General features: G+C 41.5%; 1 protein-coding gene across 3 annotated transcripts in view; it reads right to left on the bottom strand.

The window, feature by feature from the left end:
- LOC147014207 (uncharacterized) overlaps nt 1-24,742 on the bottom strand; it is a 137,029-nt gene that overhangs the window by 64,655 nt on the left and 47,632 nt on the right. For all 3 annotated transcript variants that reach the window (XM_085851977.1, XM_085851978.1, XM_085851979.1), the window contains one exon: nt 3,084-3,201. In XM_085851977.1, coding sequence (XP_085708103.1) covers nt 3,084-3,201 — 118 coding nt within the window. The remainder of the gene's footprint in view (nt 1-3,083; nt 3,202-24,742) is intronic.

Here is a 24,742-nt window from a genome sequence, read left to right as displayed (position 1 = left end):
GATTCACGCTAAAAACCCAGCTGCGCGGCTTGTTCCACCATTTGCGCTATAAAGACACTTCACCGCATCTATAACCAGCTGCTGTGTAAAACTTCATCACCCACAAGTTACACAATTAAAATGTTTCACCACATCTACCAACTGCTGCATAAAATGTTAGCATCCACCAAAATCCCCACAAAACAATGGGCAGACTATTCACCTCTCCCGCAGCTACCCACATGACTACTTATGTGAAGCATGTCCTGGGTCTCAATCATTCTTCTCATCCTGCTGGTTTGACTGGTGTTTTGCCTCTCATTCCATTCATTTGCTCATTGATCAAACATGGTTCCCAAGCGTAAGACCTGTGCCAGAAATGCATCAGCTGCCAAGAGGCAGAAGAAAGTGATGAGCCTGAGTCAAAAAGTGGAGCTGCTGGACAGGTTGTCAATAAGACAGAGTGTGGCCTCTGTGGGCAGATTGTATGGAGTAAACAAATCCACCGTTCACTACATGCGGAAGAACGAGAAGGTGATCTGAGAAAGTGTTGCGGTGAGCACTGCACCAATCACCAAAGTGGTCACCCACGTCTGGGATGTCCATGGAGAAAGGATGTCGAAGGTTCTTAGTGTATGGATTGAGGACAATTCACAGAAGGACATGCCATGAAGTGGACCTCTCATTTGTGCAAAGGTGACACATATCTATGTACATCTGGCTGGTGAGGGTCACATTGGTACAAGTGGCCCCAGTCCATTCCAAGCAAGCAGGGGATGGTTTGTCTGTTTCAAGAAGCGCTTCGGTCTCGGCAAGATCAAACTGACAGGTGAATGTGCCTCTGCGGACCATGAAGCGGCTGAAATGTTCCCTGCTCAACTCGCACAGCTTATTGAGGAGAAGGGGTACTTACTAGAGCAGGTATTCAATGCTGACAAGACTGGCCTGTTCTGGAAAAAGAAGCCAACGCAAACTATTATCTCGAAGCACAAGGGGACAGCATCAGGATTCAAGGCCGCAAAGGACCGGGTATCTCTTTTCCTCTGCACAAACGCAAAAGGGGACTGCATATGATACTGTACCATTCCCTGAATCCACATGCTCTCACAAGCAAGAACAAGCATATGCTGCCCATGTTTTGGAGGGCCAACAGGAAGGCGTGGGTAACGGCAGCAATTTTCATGGACTGGTTCCACAACTGTTTCATCCCTCAGGTGGAGAGGTACGTAGCAGAAGCAAACCTTGCATTCAAAGTTCTCCTTCTCAATGACAATACTCCTGGCTACCCCGGGGATCTGAAGGTGGTTCACCCGAATGTCGAGGTGATGTATCTGCTGCCCATCACCACCTCCCTGATCCAGCCGCTCAACCAAGGGTTAATCTCCACTTTCAAAACCTATTATACCAGCCACACCTTTCGCTGAATTTTGGATGTGATGGACTCTGACCCAGTGCTCACCATCGGGCAGTGTTGGAAGGAGTTCAACATATCTCACTGCATTGGTGCAATCAAAGCATCACTGGACGAGGTGAGAGCCTACACCATCAATGCCTACTGACAACCTGTGGCCACAGGCAGTGAAGAACTTCAGAGGCTTGTCTGACAACATGGAGGAGAGGCATGAAATTGCCGGGTTGGCACGGAAGGTGGGAGGGGAAGGCTTTGACGACATGGAGCCTGAGGAGTCGGATGCTCTTATTGCTTCGCATACTGAGGAGCTCACCGAGGAAGAGTTGGGAGCCATTACAAAGGTTTCCGAAGAGGAAGAGGAAGCGTACAGTGAAAAGGAGGAAGAGGAGTCAAGGTCAAAACTTATGGTCAAGTTCCTGGGTGAGATGCTCCAGGACATGCGGTCAATTACCAAGAGGCTGATAGCATTAATGAATCTCAAGAGGGTTGAATAATGTGATGCTCCCATACAAGGAGCTACATCGAAACCTGCGAGAATCTGCCAGGCAGCTCTCGATCACGGATTTTTTTCTGCCCAAGTCCGTCCACCTCAGGAGCCGCAGGAGCATTAACACCCTCGCATGCTTTGCCTGTGTCTCCTGCCTCTCCTACATCCCCTTCGGTGAGCGACTCATCAGGATCCTCACCTGCTTTCCTTTCGGTACATGACTTATCAACACCCTCACACCTGTGTGGTCTTCAGATGACTCAACTGAGATAACTGAATTTTAAATCATTATCATTTGAAAAGTTTTGTGTGTTTGTGCAAATAACAATTTGAAATGGTACCTGCTGTTGTCTTTTTATATATTTGTAAGCATTTTTATGAAACTGTAATCACGTGCATTTGTGGTCAAAAATAAATCTAACTTTTAAAACTTTCCCCTATGAATCAGGAACCACCGGGACTGTATAACATGATATTTCAAAAAATGTATTGGACCCGATATTTTCTCGTGCATCAGACATTACGTGGCAGAGGTATGCGTTCTACCGAGTGCCCTCCTAGTTGACAATGGAAGTCAAGAAGGAAGCACTATTTTAACAGCTCCAATTAATCCCACCTTCTGCTGGGGTCAGCCTGGGAACGTTTGTGTTCTAACCTTCACAAAGTGGCTTGCTGGGCCTGACACTCGATTGAAAGTGCAGGAACTTGTAATGTGTTCGTGATGCCAGCAAAATCTTGCCGACTCTTCGCAAAAAACACCATGAGAATCGGTCATGTCCGTCAACTATTGCCAGTACATGGGATGCCCAGTTTAACGTCAATCCAAGGCACACACACATGGATGAATCGTTCGGTACGTGGAACACCAAGTTTGACAGTTTATAGCTGAGTTGAGATTTGAACCAAGATGAGACAGCTCAAAGGTGTGTGCATGCACATACCTCTGCCCAGCCCAGAAGTACCATTTATGTCATACATGATATTATTTAACAAAATTGATGTATTCATTTTATCCTTTGCAAGAGTGAGATGTGGAAATTGCCTCATTGAAGCAATTGCATTTTATGTGATTCTGAAATGTCTCAGTCCATTGATTCATAAAATTAATCACTGCAAACAAGTTCCTAGTGTTTCATTTAATAGGCACCAAATTTGGGATAAACTCTGTGGTTGTCATATGTTTGCTTCATAAGAAAACCATGTTACCTGCACCCTTGATCCTCTTCAGCGCCCTCCAGCAGAGGTAAATCGGAACACCGACCAGTCTCTGAGGCCCATGTTATTCCAGCCCCGCAGCACCCTTCCACCTTGTTCTCAGTTGAAGCTATTAAGGAACCAGGGGATAAAATACGAGATGAATTTAACCAAGCATGTTTCTTAAGTTTCTCATTATGAGTAATTTTGACCACCCAAACATTGTTTTTAAAGGCTGTTTAGAAGTCAAAGAGTCTAGTTTGCAGTGAATTACTGCATTCTTTACATTTCCACTCTTGTGCTCATAATCATATAAAAAATGCCTAAACTGTAATAGCATTTTGATCATTATACTAACACAACATGAGTGCAGCAACATAAATAATTCAACTTTTTGAGGTTACAAATGCACCTAAATTAATCAAATAATAAAGAGGATAATAATAATTTTAGCCAATATGTAATGAGGCTTATGGTGTTGTTCTGATTTGACCAACCCCCCCCCCCCCCCCCCCAAGGACAGCAATTGCATCAGCAGGTCAGTATCAAGCACTGAATAATAACCTTTGGTTAATCCTCTGCCAAAAATTGATATCTGATTTAATCGTGCTCCTTCTTGAGACTTTCTTTATAATCACTCATCCTTTTCGTAATTACGTGCAGAACATGTTCAACAATGATAACATCGATTGAAAGTCTTAATTTATTTGTCCAGTATTCCATTCCATTAGTCAGGGTACAATTGTGTTTTCTGACAAAGCAACAACAATTATTGTTGTGGCTCATCTGCATCGACATTAGTGAGTAATGCTGAGAACATGAGGACTCTTCTAGAAAACAGGGAAGGGAAAGTTCAGAGATACAGTGACATGCAAACGAAGGATTGCCAGATTTATACATCTGAATGCAATTTAAGGATCGTAGTGGCAAAATAGAATTGCTGAATGGTGGCTGAATTCAAATTAAGGATGACAAAGTAGTGGTTAAATCCAAACTCAGAATTGGTTCAGTTGCAGCGAAATGCAATAACTTATTGGTCTAACTGAAGTTTTGCCTTTGAGATAAAGATGGGTCACAACCTGTCCTTGTTGGCTTGGTTTTCAGCTGAAAATACAGCCTCTTAAATCTTTTAATACCTGGCTAAGTCCACACGGTCGAAGAAGCACATCAAAACAAAATCAGGATACTCTGCTGCAAGTACTAAATATATTGCTGCTTTCAAATAAATTATGACATCTGAGCAATGCATCCTGCCAGCAGAATGAAATCACAATAGAAAAGGAGAAACAAAGAAAAGGAACAAAACGATGATTATGAAAGACGGCTGAAGGCTGTGGACTTATCAAACAAAGTAATAAATAAATTAATATAAACAATCCAAATAAGGTGTGTGTGCTTGCTTCGTGAATATCTCGAAAGTATAATCAAGTAAACAATATTACAAAGGTGTACAACTTATTCACGTTGCTTGTAAGTTAAGCATTATTCACAAAAACTGAACAAAGTTGTAATTAGAGTGATAGATTATGTTTAACTGAGACAATGAAACTGATTTAATTTCTGCAACTTTACTTGCACACACATGAAAAGTGAAGGATTACCTGGAAAGTTAACGAAGCTCAAAAGGATGACGCACACGAGCCTTAAGTCATCCCTATGACCCATTATGCTCAATTGGTACTTCAAGAACCAGGGAAGTGAAAGAGACTACACTCTGAAGAATTGGGAACAAGCCAGTTAGCTGAGTTAGGAGTGAACTAGCGCAGGCATGAGGAGAAGGGAAGATTGGGGGATGGGAGGTGGTCGGTTGAGAACTCACTTTGTGGAGGGTACTATGTTCCCCAACCCTTGAATTACCATCCACCAGCCAATGGCTGGCAGTGTTTGGCCGCACGCGTTGCCTCTCTTTGATAGGGGGGGGGAGGGAGAGGTTGGGGTCTGGAGAGGTAGTGTTGCTCACGAACTGCTGCCCCTCACAGCTGCACAAACCTTTAACCGTTTTAAACCCAGAGGGATGGCATATCCACTGACATTATGCTTGTTTTACATCCACAGGACAGAGAGAAACGAGTTAAATAATAAGTCTCCAGAGAGAGAGGGCTGAAATGGTCCATCACGGTTTGACCTTTGAAAGTTGATATCTTTCCTGACATCTGCCTTTGGTGCCTTTGTCATCTCCCCTCACCCCATTGGTCAAGCATAGGAACAAGTGGTGCTCAAAGCCTAGCTCCATTAACAGAGAGTGAAAACAAAACAACACTGTCGGGGCAATGTGTTAATATCTAAAATAAATAAAAATAATATTCGAAAAACCTTTCTCGAATTTTCACCAAATAGGAAACAATTATGCTCATAAAACATTGTACATGATTGGCAACTGGAGATCTTTTCAGTTTGTATGACATTATGTCCCTGTGTGGCATTATATCTGGTTGCAATGAATAATTGGGGTAAAAAAACACTTTTTTATTTTGAAAGAAATAAGACTTTGATGGCAGACATGGCCCAAATGTCACAGGAAGGTCCCAAATGCAACACAGATGTGAACTCCAAGCAGGCAAGGCTCCAGGTTAAAACTTGGCAGCAGATATTCAGGAAGACTGTCATCGTCAACATTATCCGAAGCAGCACCGTCTACAAATTTGAAGTACTTATTTCATATCCTTATGTATCTTTCCCCCAAATGGTCTATTGCTGATGTACACATATGATTTTCCCATTATTCACTCCCTTTTGTAATGACATGATCGCCACATTAGGAAGCATTAGCTTTTTTCTGTGTTGTTTCACAAGACAAAATATTTGCATTGGAATGTGTTTGGCTAACAGACAAGGAGACCTTTGTCATAATGTGCTGGGCACTCTAAAAATTGACAATTGTGAACCTTGAGGGAATGAAAGGAAGGTTATGGGAGGAGTGGGGTAGAGGAGGTGAGCTCGAGAGGGATTGAAGCAGAGATAGGAGGATGTAATCGGTGAAATGCATGAAAAAATATAATAGGTTAAAATTGATGCTGAAGAATGTTAAAATTTGCTCCTCAACAGTGTCTAAAACTTGTGGAGAAACTTATCCGTATGTGACAAGAAGGATTAGAATATCGAAGACACAATCGATTATGTGATGTCATGCATTCAAACTACAGTGGTCTCTGTATCACTACAGGTGAGCATTCATACAGCTACAACTGGAACAGCACCCGGTAGAGCACATACCTCGACCAGGCTGAACAATTTACGTTTTGTATTCCAATGATGGGCCGGATTTAAATCCAGATCTTAACCAAAATCTAATCGGCTTGTTTTTGTCATCCAACAAGTCATCCACCAAGTTCTTGTAATCCACCAATCGGCAACTCATCCACCAAGTTTTGTCATAATCCGTTCACAACATTTTGAGATATCGTGCTATACAATATATTGTTGTTGGCTCCAAATCTCAATGTTGAAGCATCCACTTAAAATTCAACTCTGGATCCAGATCCTCACCAAAATCTAATCGATTTGTCCTTGTTACACATGCAACCTGTCCAACAAATTCCGTCCAAATCAGTCGATAACTTTTTGAGATATCCTGCTCATAAACAGACAGACAGACGAAGGATGAAAACATAACCTCTGTCCACCTTCTGTCGCGGAGGTAATAACTGGGACAATAAGGGCCAAATTTATGAAAATTGCTTCGTGAGCATCTTGTTAACACACACGAAACCCTTAAATCATGACAAGACCATCGTACGCACGCATCTAATTGCACGTCTAAATAGCAATTTATGAAGGGAGATAACAGCCGATTAGTTACGTTGCTTGCCGAAGATATGATTCAATGCTAACTAACCAATGGCAATGCTAACCAATTCACCTAAATGACTCTGCATTGGCCTCGCATAAGTCCATTTTTGGTTTGTCTGTTCCAACGATGACACATTTGTCGGAGGAAAAAACAAAAAGAGGGGACAATTTTTAATTTGAGCAACTAATGGGGTTAATCAAAGTAATCAAGGTTCACCAAGGAACAATCCAAGACAGGAGAAGTGACACAGACACATATAAGAAAAAACAGCTCGCATGGGAAGATATTTCAAAAAAGATGGTGGGCCATTTCCCAGAGTGCCCAAAATCCTCTGCCAGGGACCTCCGAGAAGGCAAAGGCACACAAATTTGATGTTGTCATACTTCTTCAGAGGATTGCATCTATCATTGAAGATTCTCACTGCACGTCAGAAAACTACGCTATTTCTCTCCTCTTGAGCTAATTCAAGCACTCGACACACATCCATATTCAGTGTCCCATGTAAACTACCAATTATAAGCCATGCATGCAATGCTTCCATAAATGCACTCTTAAGCATGCCCTTGCCAACATGTAGAAGTTTATTTGTCATTTAAACGCTTGTGATTAGGTTTTTACCACGTATTAGATCATCACTCTTTGGCGATTGGCGATTAACTTTGAAAAGAGTGATCATCGCACGATTAGCGATTCCACAAGGGTGTAACTCTTCGACACCTTTCGTAAATTTCGCCCTTAATCTTTAGCTCAGGCTTCCCAGGGAGTTATTTTGAGAGACTGATATCCATCAGAAAAGTAATCATAAAAGTATCGGATGATAAATGGGAAATATACACTTTTTAGATTGACAATGATTAGCTTCACTAGTCCAGTTAAAGTTATGGCAGCGATAGAGGAAGGATTCCACATGAGTGCACTTGCAACTACTAAACTAGTTTACACGATGAAGATCCATCAGGACCAATCGATGAACGATTCGCAATTTTTATGGAACATGGATCAGCAGGTGTTGCTAGCCCCAATAATGTAATTCTAAGAAAGATAACCTTTTGCCTGAATAATTATGGTTGGCATGATTTTTATTAGTTCCTTACCGGTTTCACCGGAGGGGACTATAGGTTTGCTCTCCCTCTGTCCATCCATCCCTCCGCCCACCTGTGGTTTTTCAGACTTCTTTTCCCATACCCTTTAACATATTCAACTGAAACTTGGTACATGGCTTTATTGTGATAAGTTACAGAAACAAGTTCGAGTTTCAGGGCGTTTCGTCAATTTTCCACAGAGTTATACCCTTTTTGGACTCGAAAATATCACACCGGTAGGGGACGTGTATTGCAAAGCAATTCTCGCTCTTGTTTTTAATCGGTAAATGCTGATAACGTCAATTTCAGATCATACTCAGAGACAGAAAAAAAATTCCATCGTTAATAGCTGAATATTTTAGAAAGGAAACATAAAGCAAAATGATGGTTAAAATTTTAGAATTACATTAATGTGTAAAAAAAAATGCACTGAGTGAAGCAGGTATTGACATCTGCGAAATTGGACGCACCGGGGCAGAGCATTCAGCGTGCAGCGTGTGCACGGGGTTAAAAGTGGGAAGAGCATATTGTATGGGCACGCACCAGCAACAATAAGCTTCATTTACTCATTGTTACTCAAAAAATAGCCTTGAGGATTTGTACCTTCTCTCATCCTCGGGACAACACTGCACACCTCTTTTCGCTAGCCTTAACAGTCTTAATGATTAAAACAAATTGCGCACACAGGGATATTCAAGTACGGCATAAGTATGTCCATAATCAATTTCCCTCCACTTTTTCTTCTTACTCACATGATACACACACTTATCATACCAGATCCTGCAACAATTTGTTCTTACCCTACACTCTCACATAATTCTCCATGAATACAATGATATTTTATGGTCCTAATGTTTGGAACACTATTGACGGAGCAGTGAAAGCGCAGCCCTCGGTGAACAATTTTAAATCGTCCTACAAGAACTTTCTCATCCCAAAATGTCACATGTACGTATATAGCATAAAATATTCCCCTGATGATGTTTAAACAATTCTTGTCTTTCTGTATTTTGTCCATTCTTGTATTTGTCTTTGCTCATAGTCATTTTCTCATCATTCTTGTCTGGTAGTTGATAGTTTATTGTTGAAGGCATTCCACCACAAGCTTCAGCTTTTTGGAAATACCCATATACTCTGTGTCACACATTGTGTGTGTGAATTGTTATTTCCTTCTACTTACCCTTGTACAGAGCGTTAGGAAAAAAAATAAAATAAACAACATTGATTCATCATAGGTCGTTACATGCTTCGCAGGAGGTTAAACAGTGAAAACTGTATTCATCTGCAGCCAGCAGTGCTGGCTGTAGTAAATAAATACACCACACTACCTGCAAGAAAAGACCCAAGATTTATTTTTCACTTTTCTAAAATGTTTTTGTTGTTGTTCTTATATTTTAGCCACTGCTAAATGAACAGAATGATTTAAAACCAAAGGTTATGTGATTTAATGATAGAGCGCATACCTCCGCCAAGTTGAACTGTTTACGTTTTGTATCCCACACATCGGCTGTATCTGGATCCAGACATTAACCAAAATCGAATCAGCTTGTTCTTGTCACCTAATCAACTCATCCACCAAGTTTTGTCATAACTAGTCCAAAACTTTATGAAATATCATGCTATATGTCGTTTTTGGCACCATCACTCAATGGCGAAGAATCGTTTTTTAAATTTCAAAATTCACGCATCCGGATTCGAATCTTCACCAAAATGGAATCGATTCCTCCTTGATGCAATCCCAACCTGTCCACCATGTTTCATCTGAATCCGTCTGTATCTTTTAGAGAAATCGTTCTTATACATGTTTCGTTTTGAGCCCAATCTCACTCAGTGGTGAGGAATTACTTAAACAGTTCTCGGAATTGGATTCGGATTCTGATCATTTCTAAAATCGAATAATTTTGTCTTGCCACACAACCAACCTGTCAACCAAGTTTCGGCCGAATCTGTCCGCAACTTTTTGAGATATCCTGCTCATAGACAGGCAAACAGACAGACAACCAAGGGGGGGGGGAACATCACCTCCATCCACCTTCGGTGGTGGAGATAAAAATCACATTCTGCCAGGCTTGTGAATAATGTATCTGGCTTAAGAATCATGTCAGTTACTTAGTCTTCCCACGTATTTTTGTAAGGCATCAGCGTGCTTCAACGTCAATAAAAAAAAAAGTATTTCAACTGGGAATGTCGAACAAACGGTCACGAGTGTTTCTTACTTGAGAATCGACACTGGACAGGTCACTATTATATTGCAAGGTTCTGCCAAAGAATCCCTCAAATATGGCAGAAATGTAAACTGTGAACAGTATACCGGCATGCAATGACCTCACATTTTCGAAAGGCACTCTGGGGTTTTCAACACCCACAAGCAACTCTGAGCAGATAGTGCTGCTAGCTTAACTTCCCCTCTGAAAGCTAGGTGTTCTGTATGATGCAAACAATGCCCTACTGTGAAGATGAAGAACATGGGTAGAAAACATAAAACTACATTTGGCTTTTGTCGAGCTAGAATTCAAGAGAGCCATCAATTTATCATTCGCTCACTTCGGATAATGGGAGAGAATGAAAGATAATGGGAGAGAATGAAAGATAATGGGAGAGAATGAAAGAGAGAATGAAAGGAGAGAATGTAAACTCGCTAACTGGGCCCATACGATTGTGGAGCATTCGCAACTCTTGGAGGCAACAGGCCCACAGCCAACAATTGTTTGGAGATACCATCACTGGCAGCTTGCTTCAAAATAATTCATGCATTGTGCAGTTATCAATCGTATTTCATGAACAAAAGCAAACACCTATTGGGAACAGGTTGGGTTGGTGAGAAGGGAAACGTTGGTTGTCAGTGTGGAAATTATGAATGTTTTGGCATATTCAGTCCCTGCTCCTTTATGAGCAGCTTTTGATGGCAATACTCGAAGCATTATTACATACATGGGTATGATAAAAAATAAAATGTCTATCAATCGAAATTGTGTGGATTTTCCAGAAGACTTTTACACGCATACTTGACATGGTGTGAAAAGGCCTCACCCTGCCAATGAAGTACCGAGCCAGAAGTGGTGGAATTTTGGAACAAGCTTGATGCAGCCTTTGGGAAAATCTCTCCGGCACAATTTCATGTGTGCAAAGGAAGATTTGACAGCAAACCCAGAGTCTGACTATACCAAAGCACTGGCATAATGGCTGAAATTAAAATATTAAACAAACCTTTTGTGGTAAAACATTTGATGGTTTTTGATGGAAAGTGCCGGCACCATGTCCCATGCAGCTTTTGCTCTATGATATATATCTTCTTCTTCTTCTTCTTTCGGCTGCTCCCGTTCGGGGTCGCCACAGCGGATCATCCGTATGATCCGCATAGTGATTTGGCACATGTTTTATGCCGGATGCCCTTCCTGACGCAACCCTGGTCGCCTCTTACGACACAGGGATATGGTACACCTATTTTAACCAGGGTATACACCGGTACTCATTTTGCCGACCTCGGAAGGATGACAGGCTGAGTCAACCCCCTGGTGTATTAATTCAGTGGCTCAACGGGGCTTGAACTCAGGACCTTTTGGATCCCAAGCCGCTGCCCTAACCACTGCGCCAACACCAGGCTGCTCTATGATATATATATATATATATATATATATATATATATATATATGTATATATATATATATATATATATATATATATATATATATATATATATATATATATATATATATATATATATATATATATGTATATATATATATATATATATATATATATATATATATATATATATATATATATATGACTATGTCCGATGGAAATACACGAGAGTTCGGGAGCGATATGCATGCCCAATGGAGATCGGGGGAGTGCTCGTCACACTCCACATTTCGATTTACCCACCAATCGCATCACTTGCCTTTTGGTTGAATGGTTTGCATTAGCAGGAACAATCGTCTGTGTGGCAGATGAACAGTTGTTCTTTGCGGATTATGTAGTGTTACCGTGTGAGACATAATCTGTGGCGATGCTCACCATAACAGTCAAAAGGTGTGTTTGATGTTTAAACGACGAATGTTGTCATCGCTGGTCAGATGTTTTTGGTATGCTGTACTGATGAGGGTAAAATAAGCCTAAAATTCAGATAGACAGCTCCGTTTGATGTTTAACTGATGTTAACCATGTAATATTTGTCTGTTTGAAAGAGTTGCCGGGCCAAGGCCTCCGGGTAGGAGGTGACGCTTTGGTGTAGGACTATGTCCAATGGAGATCGGGGGAGTACTCATCACACTCCATATGTTTCGATATATTTATCCATATATTTACACCACCATCATTACAGGTCTTGGAAATATAAGAATATAACTTTTACATAAATAAATGAAGAGTAGATGTTGGACAAATTAACACTATGTTGGCGTTGAACCTTAGGTTCCACACTTGTATACATCTTGAGCTACGAGGAGCATTCCAGAAGATCTCCAAGAAATGCCAATGTTTATTTTCTACTAAATAAGTATATATGATTAGGAATCAAGAGATGGAGGTGGGCCAGGCATCTTCCGAGGGGATGGCCAGACGGAGGCCCCTGGTGTTCTGACGGAAAGTAAATGTAGCGACGTGCTGCTCCGGCGTACGCTCCCATACCTGAGCTGACCTGATTTTGAAAAAAAGATATTCCCTTACTAATCATATATACTCATGTATTGAAAAATAAGTTTGGTATTACTGAGACTATTCTTAACCTCCCAATCGGCAGACTTATGGAATGCACCCTTTCGTGCTCAGATGGGTAATTAAAACAGGCCAACTCCACTGTGGATATCCAAAAAGAAGAAAAGGCAAAATAAAATCTCCAGATCATTACACTTTGGGTTGCTTGCTTGGCGTTCTCATATGATCACTTTTCTCTTCACACTGGGACCCCGTATTCAAATCCCCAAAAGTGTGTTTAATGACAACAGTTTACTAATGACATTCGTGAATGCAGAATATTCACGAGGTCTTGCATGATCATGTCAAGCAATCAAGTTACACATTTTCTTCCACCATCAAAAAGACCACAGATTGCAAAGTTATTAATCTCAGAATTTTTCCCCATTTCTCTTTTTATTAACAGAAGTCAAAAGTTTGTGGAATGCATCATTTTTCCATTGATTGAGGCTAATGGAGAAACCTACAAGGATTACATATAGGACAATGGTGCATAAACACATTTTCAACAACCTGTCAAAAGCAATGTTTTTGTTTAAAGTTTTGAGAAGCTTTATACATGAAGAAATATAAGGAAATACTGTACTGTGTAAATGCAAGGAAAAGCAATTCCTGCTGCCTAGCCTGCACTACATCCCACCATAACACAAACATTTCACACAAGCATTCATGTAATAATGACACAGAACCACTTATGAAAGAAAGAGGCAACAGCTTATAATGCATAAAAGGATAAGTGTAAAACTGATCAACTTGTGTTTTTTTAGGGATTAGAGAAGGGAGGTGCAGATTATAAATGCATATTGTTTTAGGTCAGGAGGAATATGGGAAGGGGAAAATAAGAATATGATATTTGTATCTGTTTAATATGTTTAAAATACAAAACAACTCAATAAGTGTTTGAATAAAACTTTTGAAAGTTAATTAAACTGTATTGGTGTATATTTGCCTGTGTAGACAAAGGTTGGGAAGGTGGGACAGAATTCCCACCCCAACCCCCCTTCTCCGTACAACATTCTCTGTCCTGGTTTTATGCTAAGATCGGTATTCTGAACATCTACATGGGAGAGGGTTCTGTCATAAGGTAGAGACAACAGTATTGAGGAGCTGAATGAGTATACGGGAGTGTGCAGGTGGGTGGGGGAGCAGCATCTTGCTCCACCACTCCCGACAAGGACATTTTGCCTCACCCTACTTTACGTTAGACAAACCACTGTTTGTGGTTTGTTTCCATGTTCTGCTCTTGAAAAACTGTTTTCAGTGTGGTGATGTAAATGTGGGCAATTTAGTGGGTGTGGGTTTGAAAAAAAAAAGAAAAAAAAAGAGAGAGCTTTCTCTATTTGGACTCAAAGTGAACAGGGTTCCCATTGAAAGGTTTGAAGGTCTATTTTCCGGTGGATCGTCTACATAACTGGCAGATGTTGAAAGGGTAGGCCTATTTGAATGAGGGAAAAAAAGTTAATGACATCTGTTGCAATTTTGTTTCCTTTAAAATCAGCAGCCAATTCCAAGCAAAGATTTGAGTACGGATACACCTTATGCCTTTCACACAGCGGTGCTTTGGATGTGTCTCATGTTTGGCTTAGGGAGTCACCTCCATGAATGCTTCTAAAGAGCAGAAAAGGCCATTTCCTCACTCGTGATTCATTCTGTTTAGAAACATTTAAACAAAAACCTTCAGTGCACCATGTTTATGGCTTGTAAAAGCTTAACTTACCAAATGTCTCAACTGTTTGCTTTTTTCTTCATATTCGCCAACCTCCCCAACCACCAAGACCTGCAGGCACCTCACTAGGACTATCCATCCATCCATCCACTGGGACCATACTCTGTGCAGAGCGTTGGTGCTGCCGAAGCAGTCTCCTTGGCTATTGGGTACAATCCTGGACGGGTCGCCACTCCGACACAGGATACCAGCATGCTGGCACTCATTTTGCCGACCTCGGAAGGATGACAGGCAGAGTCAACCCCACCTGGTATTAATTCAACAGCCGAGTGGGATTTGAACTCAGGATACACGGATCCTAAGCCCACCACCCTAACCATTAAGCCAACACCAGGCATACTAGGACTATGTTTGACATATATCCCTCCTCTTTGTAAAATGGATGAATGACTCACACAGAAAATGGCAAGGTGGAGTGCAAAAACTCCATCTTTGTTTCTAATACTTAGGTTCTCATCCTAAAACACTCAATAACCCCAAAACTACCTGCTTCCTTGTTATATATATATATATATATATATATATATATATATATATATATATATATATATATATATATATATATACACACCACAATAATTTCCAATTACCTGAGAATGTAGAGAACTTTCTGACATATTTCCCACACAAGTCTCTAACTGTGTCTGCAAAACGATGACAATACTAATTCATTTATGGCCTCTTTTACTCCCAGAGAAAAAGTTTCACCCGAGTCTTTCACGAACCTGCTCCCAAGGTCTGGCCTTCAACTAAATGTAGGGGACAGGATTTCGTAATTTCTTCAAGTTACCAGTAAAAACACACACTCTTCATCATAAGCAGGGCCAGATTTAGACATGTGGTGGCCCCTAGGCAGCCTTCAGTGGTGGAGGCCCACCCTACTTTAGAATACTAAAAAGGTGACAAAACATATTTACAGTCATCCATAAAGTATATTATTCAAGAACAAAGAATCTGAACTTCTATATAAAAGAGAGAATGAGATAAGATGAATATCTTATATCTGTTCCACTAACTACCAACTACCATTCAGGCACTCACAAATACATTTTTCCTTACAATTTTTTTTTCATGAAATATGTGGAGGCCCCCTGGTTGTGGAGGCCCCTGGGCAACTGCCCAGCTTGCCCATGCATAAATCCGGCCCTGATCATAAGGCAAGGTAACATCTTTAACATCCATGCACTGCCTAATGCCAAACTTAACCAAACTTAATGGATGAACCAAACTTAATGGATGAACCAAACTTAACGTCTGTCCGACAAATCAGTCGGATTGGGTATCAAATCCAGACAAAACAGCTCAAGAGTACAGGTAAATGTACTACCTCTCTGTACCACCCTATCAGACACAAATGTGATTGCAAAACCTTTTTAATAATTTGGCCCATAATTTTAAATGAGGGAAAGTGGTTCTTTATCCAAGTAATTAAAACTCCTTTGTCACAAATTACTTTTGATTTAACCCTGGTCACTCATTTCTGGACTAGCACTTCTTACGTGACAGTAAACATTGAATCCTCTGAATTCCAAATGAGATCCATCTTGTTGTTGTTAACAATTCTTCTTAACGCGGGGGCAAGTTACCTGGTATAACAGATTTTCATTGCACCGACGAGACCAACGAGACTGCTGTGTATATACATGCGAGTATGACACAGTACAGGTACTATTTAATAGAGAAATGCTGCTGAGCAGTTGTATTAAGACATTCACGTGCTTTCACTGTGCACTGACATGAGCCCACATTGAAAAACACAATGTATATCATAACTGTAAGCCTGGTGTTGGCTTCGTGGTTATGATGGCTGGTTTGGGATTCCATGGTCCTGAGTTTGAGCCCTGTTGGCTGCTGAATTAACACCAGGTGGGGTTGACTCAGCCTGTCATCCTCCTGAGGTCGGTGAAATGAGTACCAGAGTACTGGTAGAGAGGCACAGCATCATTGGCACAACTGTGCTCCAAGAAATGGTCAGAGTGGTGACCCGTTCAGGATCGTGCCAAATAGCCAAGGAAAAATTGCTTTAGCAGTTCCAATGCTCTGCTCAAGAGTATGGGTCCAAGAAGAATATCATAACTGTCCAGCTGAGAATACACTAATGGGTGAGAACTTTTTCATATTCCTTAGGTTGAGGAAGCAATGTAGGAGGAAAAGTGGTAGACCTCAGCTGAAATGGGAAGATTGTGTGAGGAGGTATGTCGGTAAGATGGGGGTGGCAGGAGAGTGGACAGAGTTGGCTGAGGATAGAGGGCAGTGGATTAGTATTGTACAAAAGGTGGGGCAGCTGCATCTTGGTACCATTAGGCCTCACCCCATATAAAGGGAATTGAGGACGAAGAAGAAGAAGAGGAAAGAGATAAAACAATTTCAAAACGAGAGAGTTCATGGAACACCTTATCCCTTGCAGTCTTGAGAAAAAGGACATGGGAAGGGTCTTTTTAACTCTTGTTTTGCATTTCCGAGCGTGATCTGTATTAGCTTTGTGTGTGAACTTTGAACAGGAGTGATGGCATCCATACGAAGCCGATTGGTCAAATTGAACATTCCAGAGCTGAATCTTCTACCAACTCTTCTCAGAGAAACTGACAATTTTGTAATGATCTTTGAGAAAAAAAGAGGCACGAAACAAACATTATTTGGATGAATTTAGCTCTGGGGTTGCATTGCTTGGGGCCGCCATTTTGTATGAATGTCGCTGTTACTTCACCCTCATAACGTGCGGAAATTTGAATGGTCGAGAAGGCGTAAAGTTGAACCCAAGTATGCTAAACTGAAGGTTTTTGTAAATGCAAACAAGGCGATTTGTGTTCTAAAGTGTTCAAATATATAATTCAATTGAAATAAAATAAAAGTTTTAAAGTCTGTAGAAAAAAAAATAATGTCATTGACTTGGAAGTTTACCACCGTTGATGCACCGTCTTTTACACCACCTTATTTAACATGTTACATTCGTTCTTTGTGTTTATCGTTTATGTCCTTTATGATGTCCTTAAAAACAGTAAGTTTCCTGCTTGGAATGATTTTCAATTTCATTTGATTGCCAGACAGGCAAGCAGATTACTGCTAAATGGCAGGTTTGCATGCTCCGATTCCTGTTCTGCAGTATTCAGTCTAAAATTCAATTGAAATTAAGTAGTTCATCGATTGTAGACAGACAAACAGAGTGAACCAATTGCTTAACCCCACTTTGCATGATGCACACGGGGTAAATATTGTTTCTGCCAGTCTTACAGAGCTACACAAACTTATCTCAAGCTAAGGTACTAAAGGGAGCAGAAAAATACTGTGGCATCTGTTTGAATAATGTGCTTACATTTCTCTGAGTTTGTCGGTTGTGTTTTTAAATGAACCGACCATATTTTCCATCCATCTATTGGGACCATACTCTGTGCAGAGTGTTGGTGCTGCCTCAGCAGTCTCCTTGGCTATTGGACACAATCCTGGACGGGTCACCACTCTGACACAGGATATCAGCAAGACACAGGATATCAGATGACACAGGCACTCATTTTGCCGACGTCAAAAGGATGACAGGCAGAGTCAACCCCACCTGGTATTAATTCAACAGAAAAGGGAGGATTTGAACACAAGATCCAAGGATTACAAGCCCACCACCCTTACCATTAAGCTAACACCAGGCATACCATCTTTTGCACCTTCTAAATGATTATAACTGGATTACTATTATTGAATATATCTCATCAACCTTTGCCATTGCAAATACAATGCTCTCATCGATTAAGATCTCATCATGAATATCCTGAGAAGCAACCTGACCGACTGGATGAGAAATTAATGAAGGTTGCATTGTATGAGCAACAACAACAGCATTTTAACAGTTTATGAGGTATATACTAATTGGTTCAATGATTTTCCCAAGGTGTTCTCATTCTCATCTACCTGTAAAAAACACAATGTGTATTTGTGTGTTTGTGTATTTGTCTGTCCCCTTTCATAGAGACGATTTAAGTGGGGTTTTCACGGCCAATCTTTTAACACGACTGTGTTTTCACTGTGGTCTCTTTTTCAGGAATAATAATAAAAAAGTTGAAAAACATTTTTTCATAAAAGAGTAATTACGTCTCTTCTATTGGAATTATAAACGGTGACTTGCAACTGGGCCTCAAGGGTGGTGTACAGAAGCATTTAAAAATAACAATACATACAAGGCATAGGGAGGTGAAATTCGCTGCACATTATGTGCAACATGCACATTGTAATACAAGTGTCCATTTACGTCTGTAGGATGTCTAATAAATAAAGGAGATACAAGCACACCTGACAATAGGCCGAGGCTTCAGACTTTGGCACACTCACGAGGCTGTACCATCACAACGAAACGTCCCATAAATATTTCATATAAAATAATTCCAACCCATCATTTTTGATGGGCTTAGATACAAATTCTCTCTCTCTCTCTCTGTCTCTGTCTCTGTCTCTGTCTCTGTCTCTGTCTCTGTCTCTGTCTCTGTCTCTCTCTCTCTCTCTCTCTCTCTCTCTCTCTCTCTCTCTCTCTGTCTCTGTCTCTCTCTCTCTCTCTCTCTCTCTCTCTCTCTCTCTCTCTCTCTCTCTCTCTCTCTCTCTCTCTCTCTCTCTCTCTCTCTCTCTCTCTCTCTCTCTCTCTCTCTCTCTCTCTCTCTCTCTCTCTCTCTCTCTCTCTCTCTCTCTCTCATACTCTGTCTTTCATACTCTCTCTTTCATTCTCTCTCTTTCATTCTCTCTCTCTCTCTCTCTCTCTCTCTCTCTCTCTCTCTCTCTCTCTCTCTCTCTCTCTCTCTCTCTCTCTCTCTCTCTCTCTCTCTCTCTCTCTCTCTCTCTCTCTCTCTTTCATTCTCTCTCTCATACTCTTTCTCTCTTTCTTTCTCTCCCTCTCCCCCTCCCCCCTGCTGGTTGTTGGTGAGTTGTGCGTAGGTGTGGCATCATAGCGGCTCTGTGAGTGAAGCTGTGAGTGCTGTGTCCTGTTGGTGTTTTTCCTATCCCCTTTTCACTCCCCTTGTGTCCTTGTTTGTGGTTGTGAGTTTTTCTCCTGTGTTTCCTTTCTTTGTTGAGACAGGAGCGAGAAAGAGAGCACGCACAGTAAGTGTTTTGCAGGCCTGTTCAGGACTTCCTGGTTTTTGGGCCTGCTTTACTACTTGCTGTGTTTCTCCGTTTAGCCTTTTTCTTCGCTAAATACTTCGTTCATATTAATCTTTTGTTTCCCTCCACTTGCTAGTTTTGCTTGTGGCAGGTTTGCTTTTGGTTTCTTGATCCCTCAATTTACTTTGTATTGTTTCACATTATGGCAAATGTACGATTGCATCATCGTGTGTATGAGGAACTCACTCCAAAGAACGGGGTCATAGTTTGTCCATCGGATGGAGTCAGTGTTGATGATGTCGTAATGGGTTTCGGAGAGCTCATTGGGCTCGAAAACATTCTCGTAGCGTCGAGGATGAATCAACCTGTTGTGATATTTTTGTCTGAAGAGTGATACGTTGCTCAGACGGTCGAATCCGGCTTGCCTCTCCCGCCGGATCTTTTTGTTTCTGCAAATCCTTTGGACACACCTGCTGTTAAAATTATTATATCAAATATTCCACCTTTCTTTAAAAGTGAGGAGATTATCTCAGCTTTAAGTAATTTTGGGACGGTTGTGTCACGGATTTCCATGATCCCATTACGTTTGCATTCTGGCGTTTCGGTTCGACACTTTATGTCGTTCCGACGTCACTGTTATATTGTTTTGAAGAATGGTGCACGGTTACTTAGTACTGCTGTCACTCTTAAATATAAAGATCGTAGCTACTGAGTTTATATTGCCACTAAAGTGATAACATGCTTTATTTGTGGCAAGCATGGACATTTAAAGAATGCATGTCCAAAATCAAACGTTCATCATGGTGAGTCTCAATGTGTGGAACCTAATGAGGACTCTCAATACCAGGAGCCCAGAACAAGCACTAATGATGCACCTGGAGCTTCAGAACCCAAGCCAAGCACTAGTGGTACATCTAGACTCTAGAGTGTTGGAACGTGCAGACACCTCCCATAATCAGCCCTGGAAAACAAATGCAGAAGTTAAAGAATCTCAAGTAGACGACGAGGGTTTTGTCACCGTTCACTCCCGAAGAAACAAGCGTCCTAACATCAACGGTCATGATGTAATTGTGAGCGTTTCTACAAAGCTTGCGCCATCGAGCAAACTACACGGCCTTCATGTAGACACAGCCAGCTCGCTCGCTGCTTTGGAAATGGAAAACAAATTTGCAGTTCTAGCTCTGGTGGATGTTGACAGTGCTCCTGATCATGTACGGGATGAGCACGAGCATGAACAAGAGGGTGGTGTTGTGCCCCAAGAAGTAGTTGTGACCACCTCAGTGGTTGCTGATGTCATCGACATTGAAAGTGTGCATATGTTGGTCCCTCTCTCTACCAAAAGCATAATGGCTCTCTGTCTCTATCTCTCTGTCTCTCTCTCATGTTGATTCAATAAATAATGTTGAGGGTGGTTTAAACTTGACTTCCTTTTTAATTTGGAATGTTAAAAGAAAGTACAGTGCAGGACAATTGATGTGATGTCACCTTTTTCTCTCAATATGATTGCATTGTTGTACTTCGTACACATTTGTCTCAATGATGTCACAGCGCCTTAATACCATCGTTGTAGAAATCTTGGGATGGGTACGCGGCCATTCCAGAACACGTGCTTTGACGTTTTCAACATTTGTAAACATAATGCCATCAAGATCGTCTTTAAATGCTCGAAAGAGATGACAATCACAAGATGACAAGTATGGCTGTATCGTCCAAACAGATCTCTGCTCGAGTAGTAGTGGTGACAATTGCCATATGAGGACGAGAATTATCATGTAGTAAAGTCACAATAAGATAGCTTACTGAGCCATCCTCAATGTATTGCTTGTCCCACTTTACAGTACATCAAGTCACTCTTATCCAAATCATTGATGTTCTCCCACTTTCAAGAAATTCCATATGATTTAAACCACGTTAAGGATGCAAACCACTCTTGTTATAAGCTCTCTGGATGATGAATTGACATTGAATCTGATTTTTTTTTCATCGTGACTCGATCCTCCTTTGTACAGTCAGAAAGCCACTCCATCTTGGCTTGCCTCGACTCATGTCAAATGATGGACCCAGGTTTCATCATTTCATAATCTTCTTCAATAAATAATTTTTCTCCCTCTGGTCATGGTCCAGGAGCTCTGTTAGACTAGTAACAGATCTTGTGTGCAAGTGCTTTGAAGTGAAGGAGGAGAACATCTTTATAAATATCTCACGGCATTTATCTTTGATGGCCTGCAGAAATTGTTGCGTGAGGATGGAATAATGTTCAACTGTGATGTAATTTTACGAGACAGATTATATTAATCAGAAGGATTCCCTTGGCATCCCAGAAAACTGAGGATAAACTTTTGCTGGGTGAGGATTGTGTGTGAAATTTCTTGCATGGTGGTGTTCTTTTGGACTTTCATCGCATGGATTCCAATTTGGTTTCAGGATCCTGGAGGTGAAGCCACATTTCATTATAGGTTACCAGATGAGTGATAAAGTTGGCCAGGTATTTTTCAACCAATTAAAGGAGTTTGTAATATGATACAGATGTTGCTGTCCATCTTGCTGAGGTGATAAGGATTAGGGAACTCGTCTCAATGAGACCTTGGAAAAACCCAAGTGCTCATGCTTGTTGGTGAAATGGTGTATTGAAACATTTCAAGTTATGTGGCTGTTTTGGTGACCTTGATGCAGTGATCCTCCATGATTAATGCCTTGCCATGGGAAATTGTTTGTAGATCAGAAGCATTTGTGGGTTGTCTTGACCTGTCGTTATCTTCAAGAGACTCACGTCCATGCCTAAAGTCAGCCACCAATCTGGCAACTGTAGAATATGAGTGCACACCTTTGTCATACATGTCCACCACTCATTTGCAGATTTTATGTGAGCTGGCACCAACTTTGCAGAAATATTTGATGACAACTCAATTTCAGTAAGATCCATAATTTCAGTGAAGAAAGGGGGCGTGGATGACAGAGTTGGCTTGGGGGAGGAGGGCAGAGAAGGAGCAGAGTTGCGATTGAGGGGTTTGAGGATTTGAAGAAAGGGGGAGGGGAGCACAGAGTTTGGTTGTGGTGAGATGGGGGTCAACAAAGACATGGGATTGTGTGTGGGTGTTGGAGGAGGTGGGGTTAGGGACTTGAAGTCACATTTTTGGGTCTTTGGAATCTTTGGGGTGTTTTGAGTCCTTGGGGGGGGTCTTTTAGGTCCTCTGGGTATTTTAGGTTAAGTATTTCAGGTTACATTTGTGGGTGATGTGAAGTCAGGTGTTCAACCAATGGGTAAAGAGCAGATATACATACATGCAAACATACATACATAATCATATGCATTTGTTCCATTATATAGATTATAAATAGATTTGTGAAATGCAAAAAAGCTACAAATGAACAGGATTGTAATAATTAATACATATATGTGGAGAAATTACGCACCCGACCAGGGTTAGAACAGGCTGTCACTGCTCGTATGGTTGGCAGTGAGTGCCCCAAAAGTGGTGGAGGAAAGAGAGTGGTGTTTCTATGTGTGGGAGAATTGTGTTGCCCAGGTAGCTCAGATCACAGTGCTGGTACTAGATCACTACTAACACTGAACAACAAATTTCAAAAAATTTTTTTTACTGGAGATGTGTAAAGTGATTAAGACTAATTTGGGTACGCTGATTTCAAAAATCATAACCGTTTTGCTGTATCACGTCAGGATTTTCAGGAACAGAAATATTCCTATTGCCTAGAAGTCAGGATTTCAATGAAATTTACATATGTCTTTAACATGTCTATTTCGTACAATTGTTGTTAACTTGTGTTATATTTCTTTCTTTCAGATAAAGATGAGTAGGCGTTCCTGTACCAATCATCCTGACAACTTCTGTTATGTCTGTGGTCGGTATACCAAAAAGATCAACAGCGAAGTATATCTACAGCAGTGAAAATGAAGGCCGCCTACTTTCACTACTTCGGGTGTAAGGTGGGGGACCAAGAACAGAGCTGGGCACCACACATCTGCTGCACAAGCTGTCACACAACCTTGACTCAGTGGTTGGTGGGCAAGCGCGCGAGCATGCCATTTGCGGTGCCCATGATATGGCGTGAGCCGCAGAATCATCATGATGATTGTTATTTCTGCTGCACAAGCATCGCCGGCTTCAACAAGAAGAATAAAGGTCACATCAAGTACGCTGACTGCGTCTCTGCTCGTAAACCTGTGCCTCATGATGACGAGAACCCCGTTCCAACACCTCCAGCTGATCAGAACATAGCTGTAAGCAGTGGTGAAGAGGATGGTGATGATGAACCTTTTGAACCCGACACTCAAGAATCACACCTTCTGAACCAGGGAGACTTAAATGATCTTGTAAGAGATCTCTCGCTGTCAAAGGTGAAGGCAGAGCTGCTTGGATCAAGGCTGCAGCTGTGGAATCTACTTGAACCTAACACCAAGATATCCTTGTTCAGAGCACGTCACAGAGACATGGCTGAGTTCTTTGAGATGGAAGACACGATGACATTCTGCAGTGACATCAACGGTCTGTTGAAAGAACTTGGGTGTGATCACGATCCTGCAGACTGGCGCCTCTTCATCGACTCGGGGAAGAACAGCTTGAAGGCTGTTTTGCTCCACAATGGCAACGAGAAACCATCAGTCCCACTGGCTCACGCGTTCGGCATGACAGAGACCTATGAGACTATGCGGCAGCTGCTTGATTCCATCAAGTACAATGACTTCAACTGGCACATCTGCGGAGACTTGAAAGTGGTGGCGCTGTTGTTAGGGCTGCAGTCAGGCTACACGAAATACATGTGCTTCCTTTGTCTCTGGGATAGCAGAGACGACAAGAATCACTGGACGAAGAAAGATTGGGAAGAGCGAAAAGAGCATGTACCTGGTCGACACAACGTGAAGCATGTCGCCCTTGTCGACCCAGCCAAGGTTTTCCTTCCACCACTCCACATAAAGCTCGGCTTGATGAAAAGTTTTGTACGGGCAATGGATCTGAATGGGCGTGGGTTTTTATGGGCGTGGGTTTTTTTATACCTCAAGGAAAAGTTTGGCAACACCTTGTCGGAGGCCAAGATCAAGGCTGGTGTCTTTGTTGGACCGCAAATCCGACAGATTATGAAGGACGAAACTTTTCCGACAACTCTAAACCCCAAAGAGCTGGCAGCGTGGAGGAGCTTCAAAGCTGTGACGGACAACTTCTTGGGGAACGAGCGCGTGGACAACTATGAAGAAATAGTGCAGCAGCTGCTGGAGTCCTTCAGGAAACTTGGCTCCAGGATGTCCCTGAAAATCCATTTCCTACACCAGCACCTGAACTTC

This window comes from Eptatretus burgeri, chromosome 13 (assembly GCF_056783735.1).
Source record: "Eptatretus burgeri isolate ZD-2024b chromosome 13, Ebu_testis_v1, whole genome shotgun sequence".
Taxonomy (NCBI): domain Eukaryota; kingdom Metazoa; phylum Chordata; class Myxini; order Myxiniformes; family Myxinidae; genus Eptatretus; species Eptatretus burgeri.
Note: the sequence above shows the minus strand (reverse complement) of the source record. Positions and strands in the feature narration are given on the sequence as shown.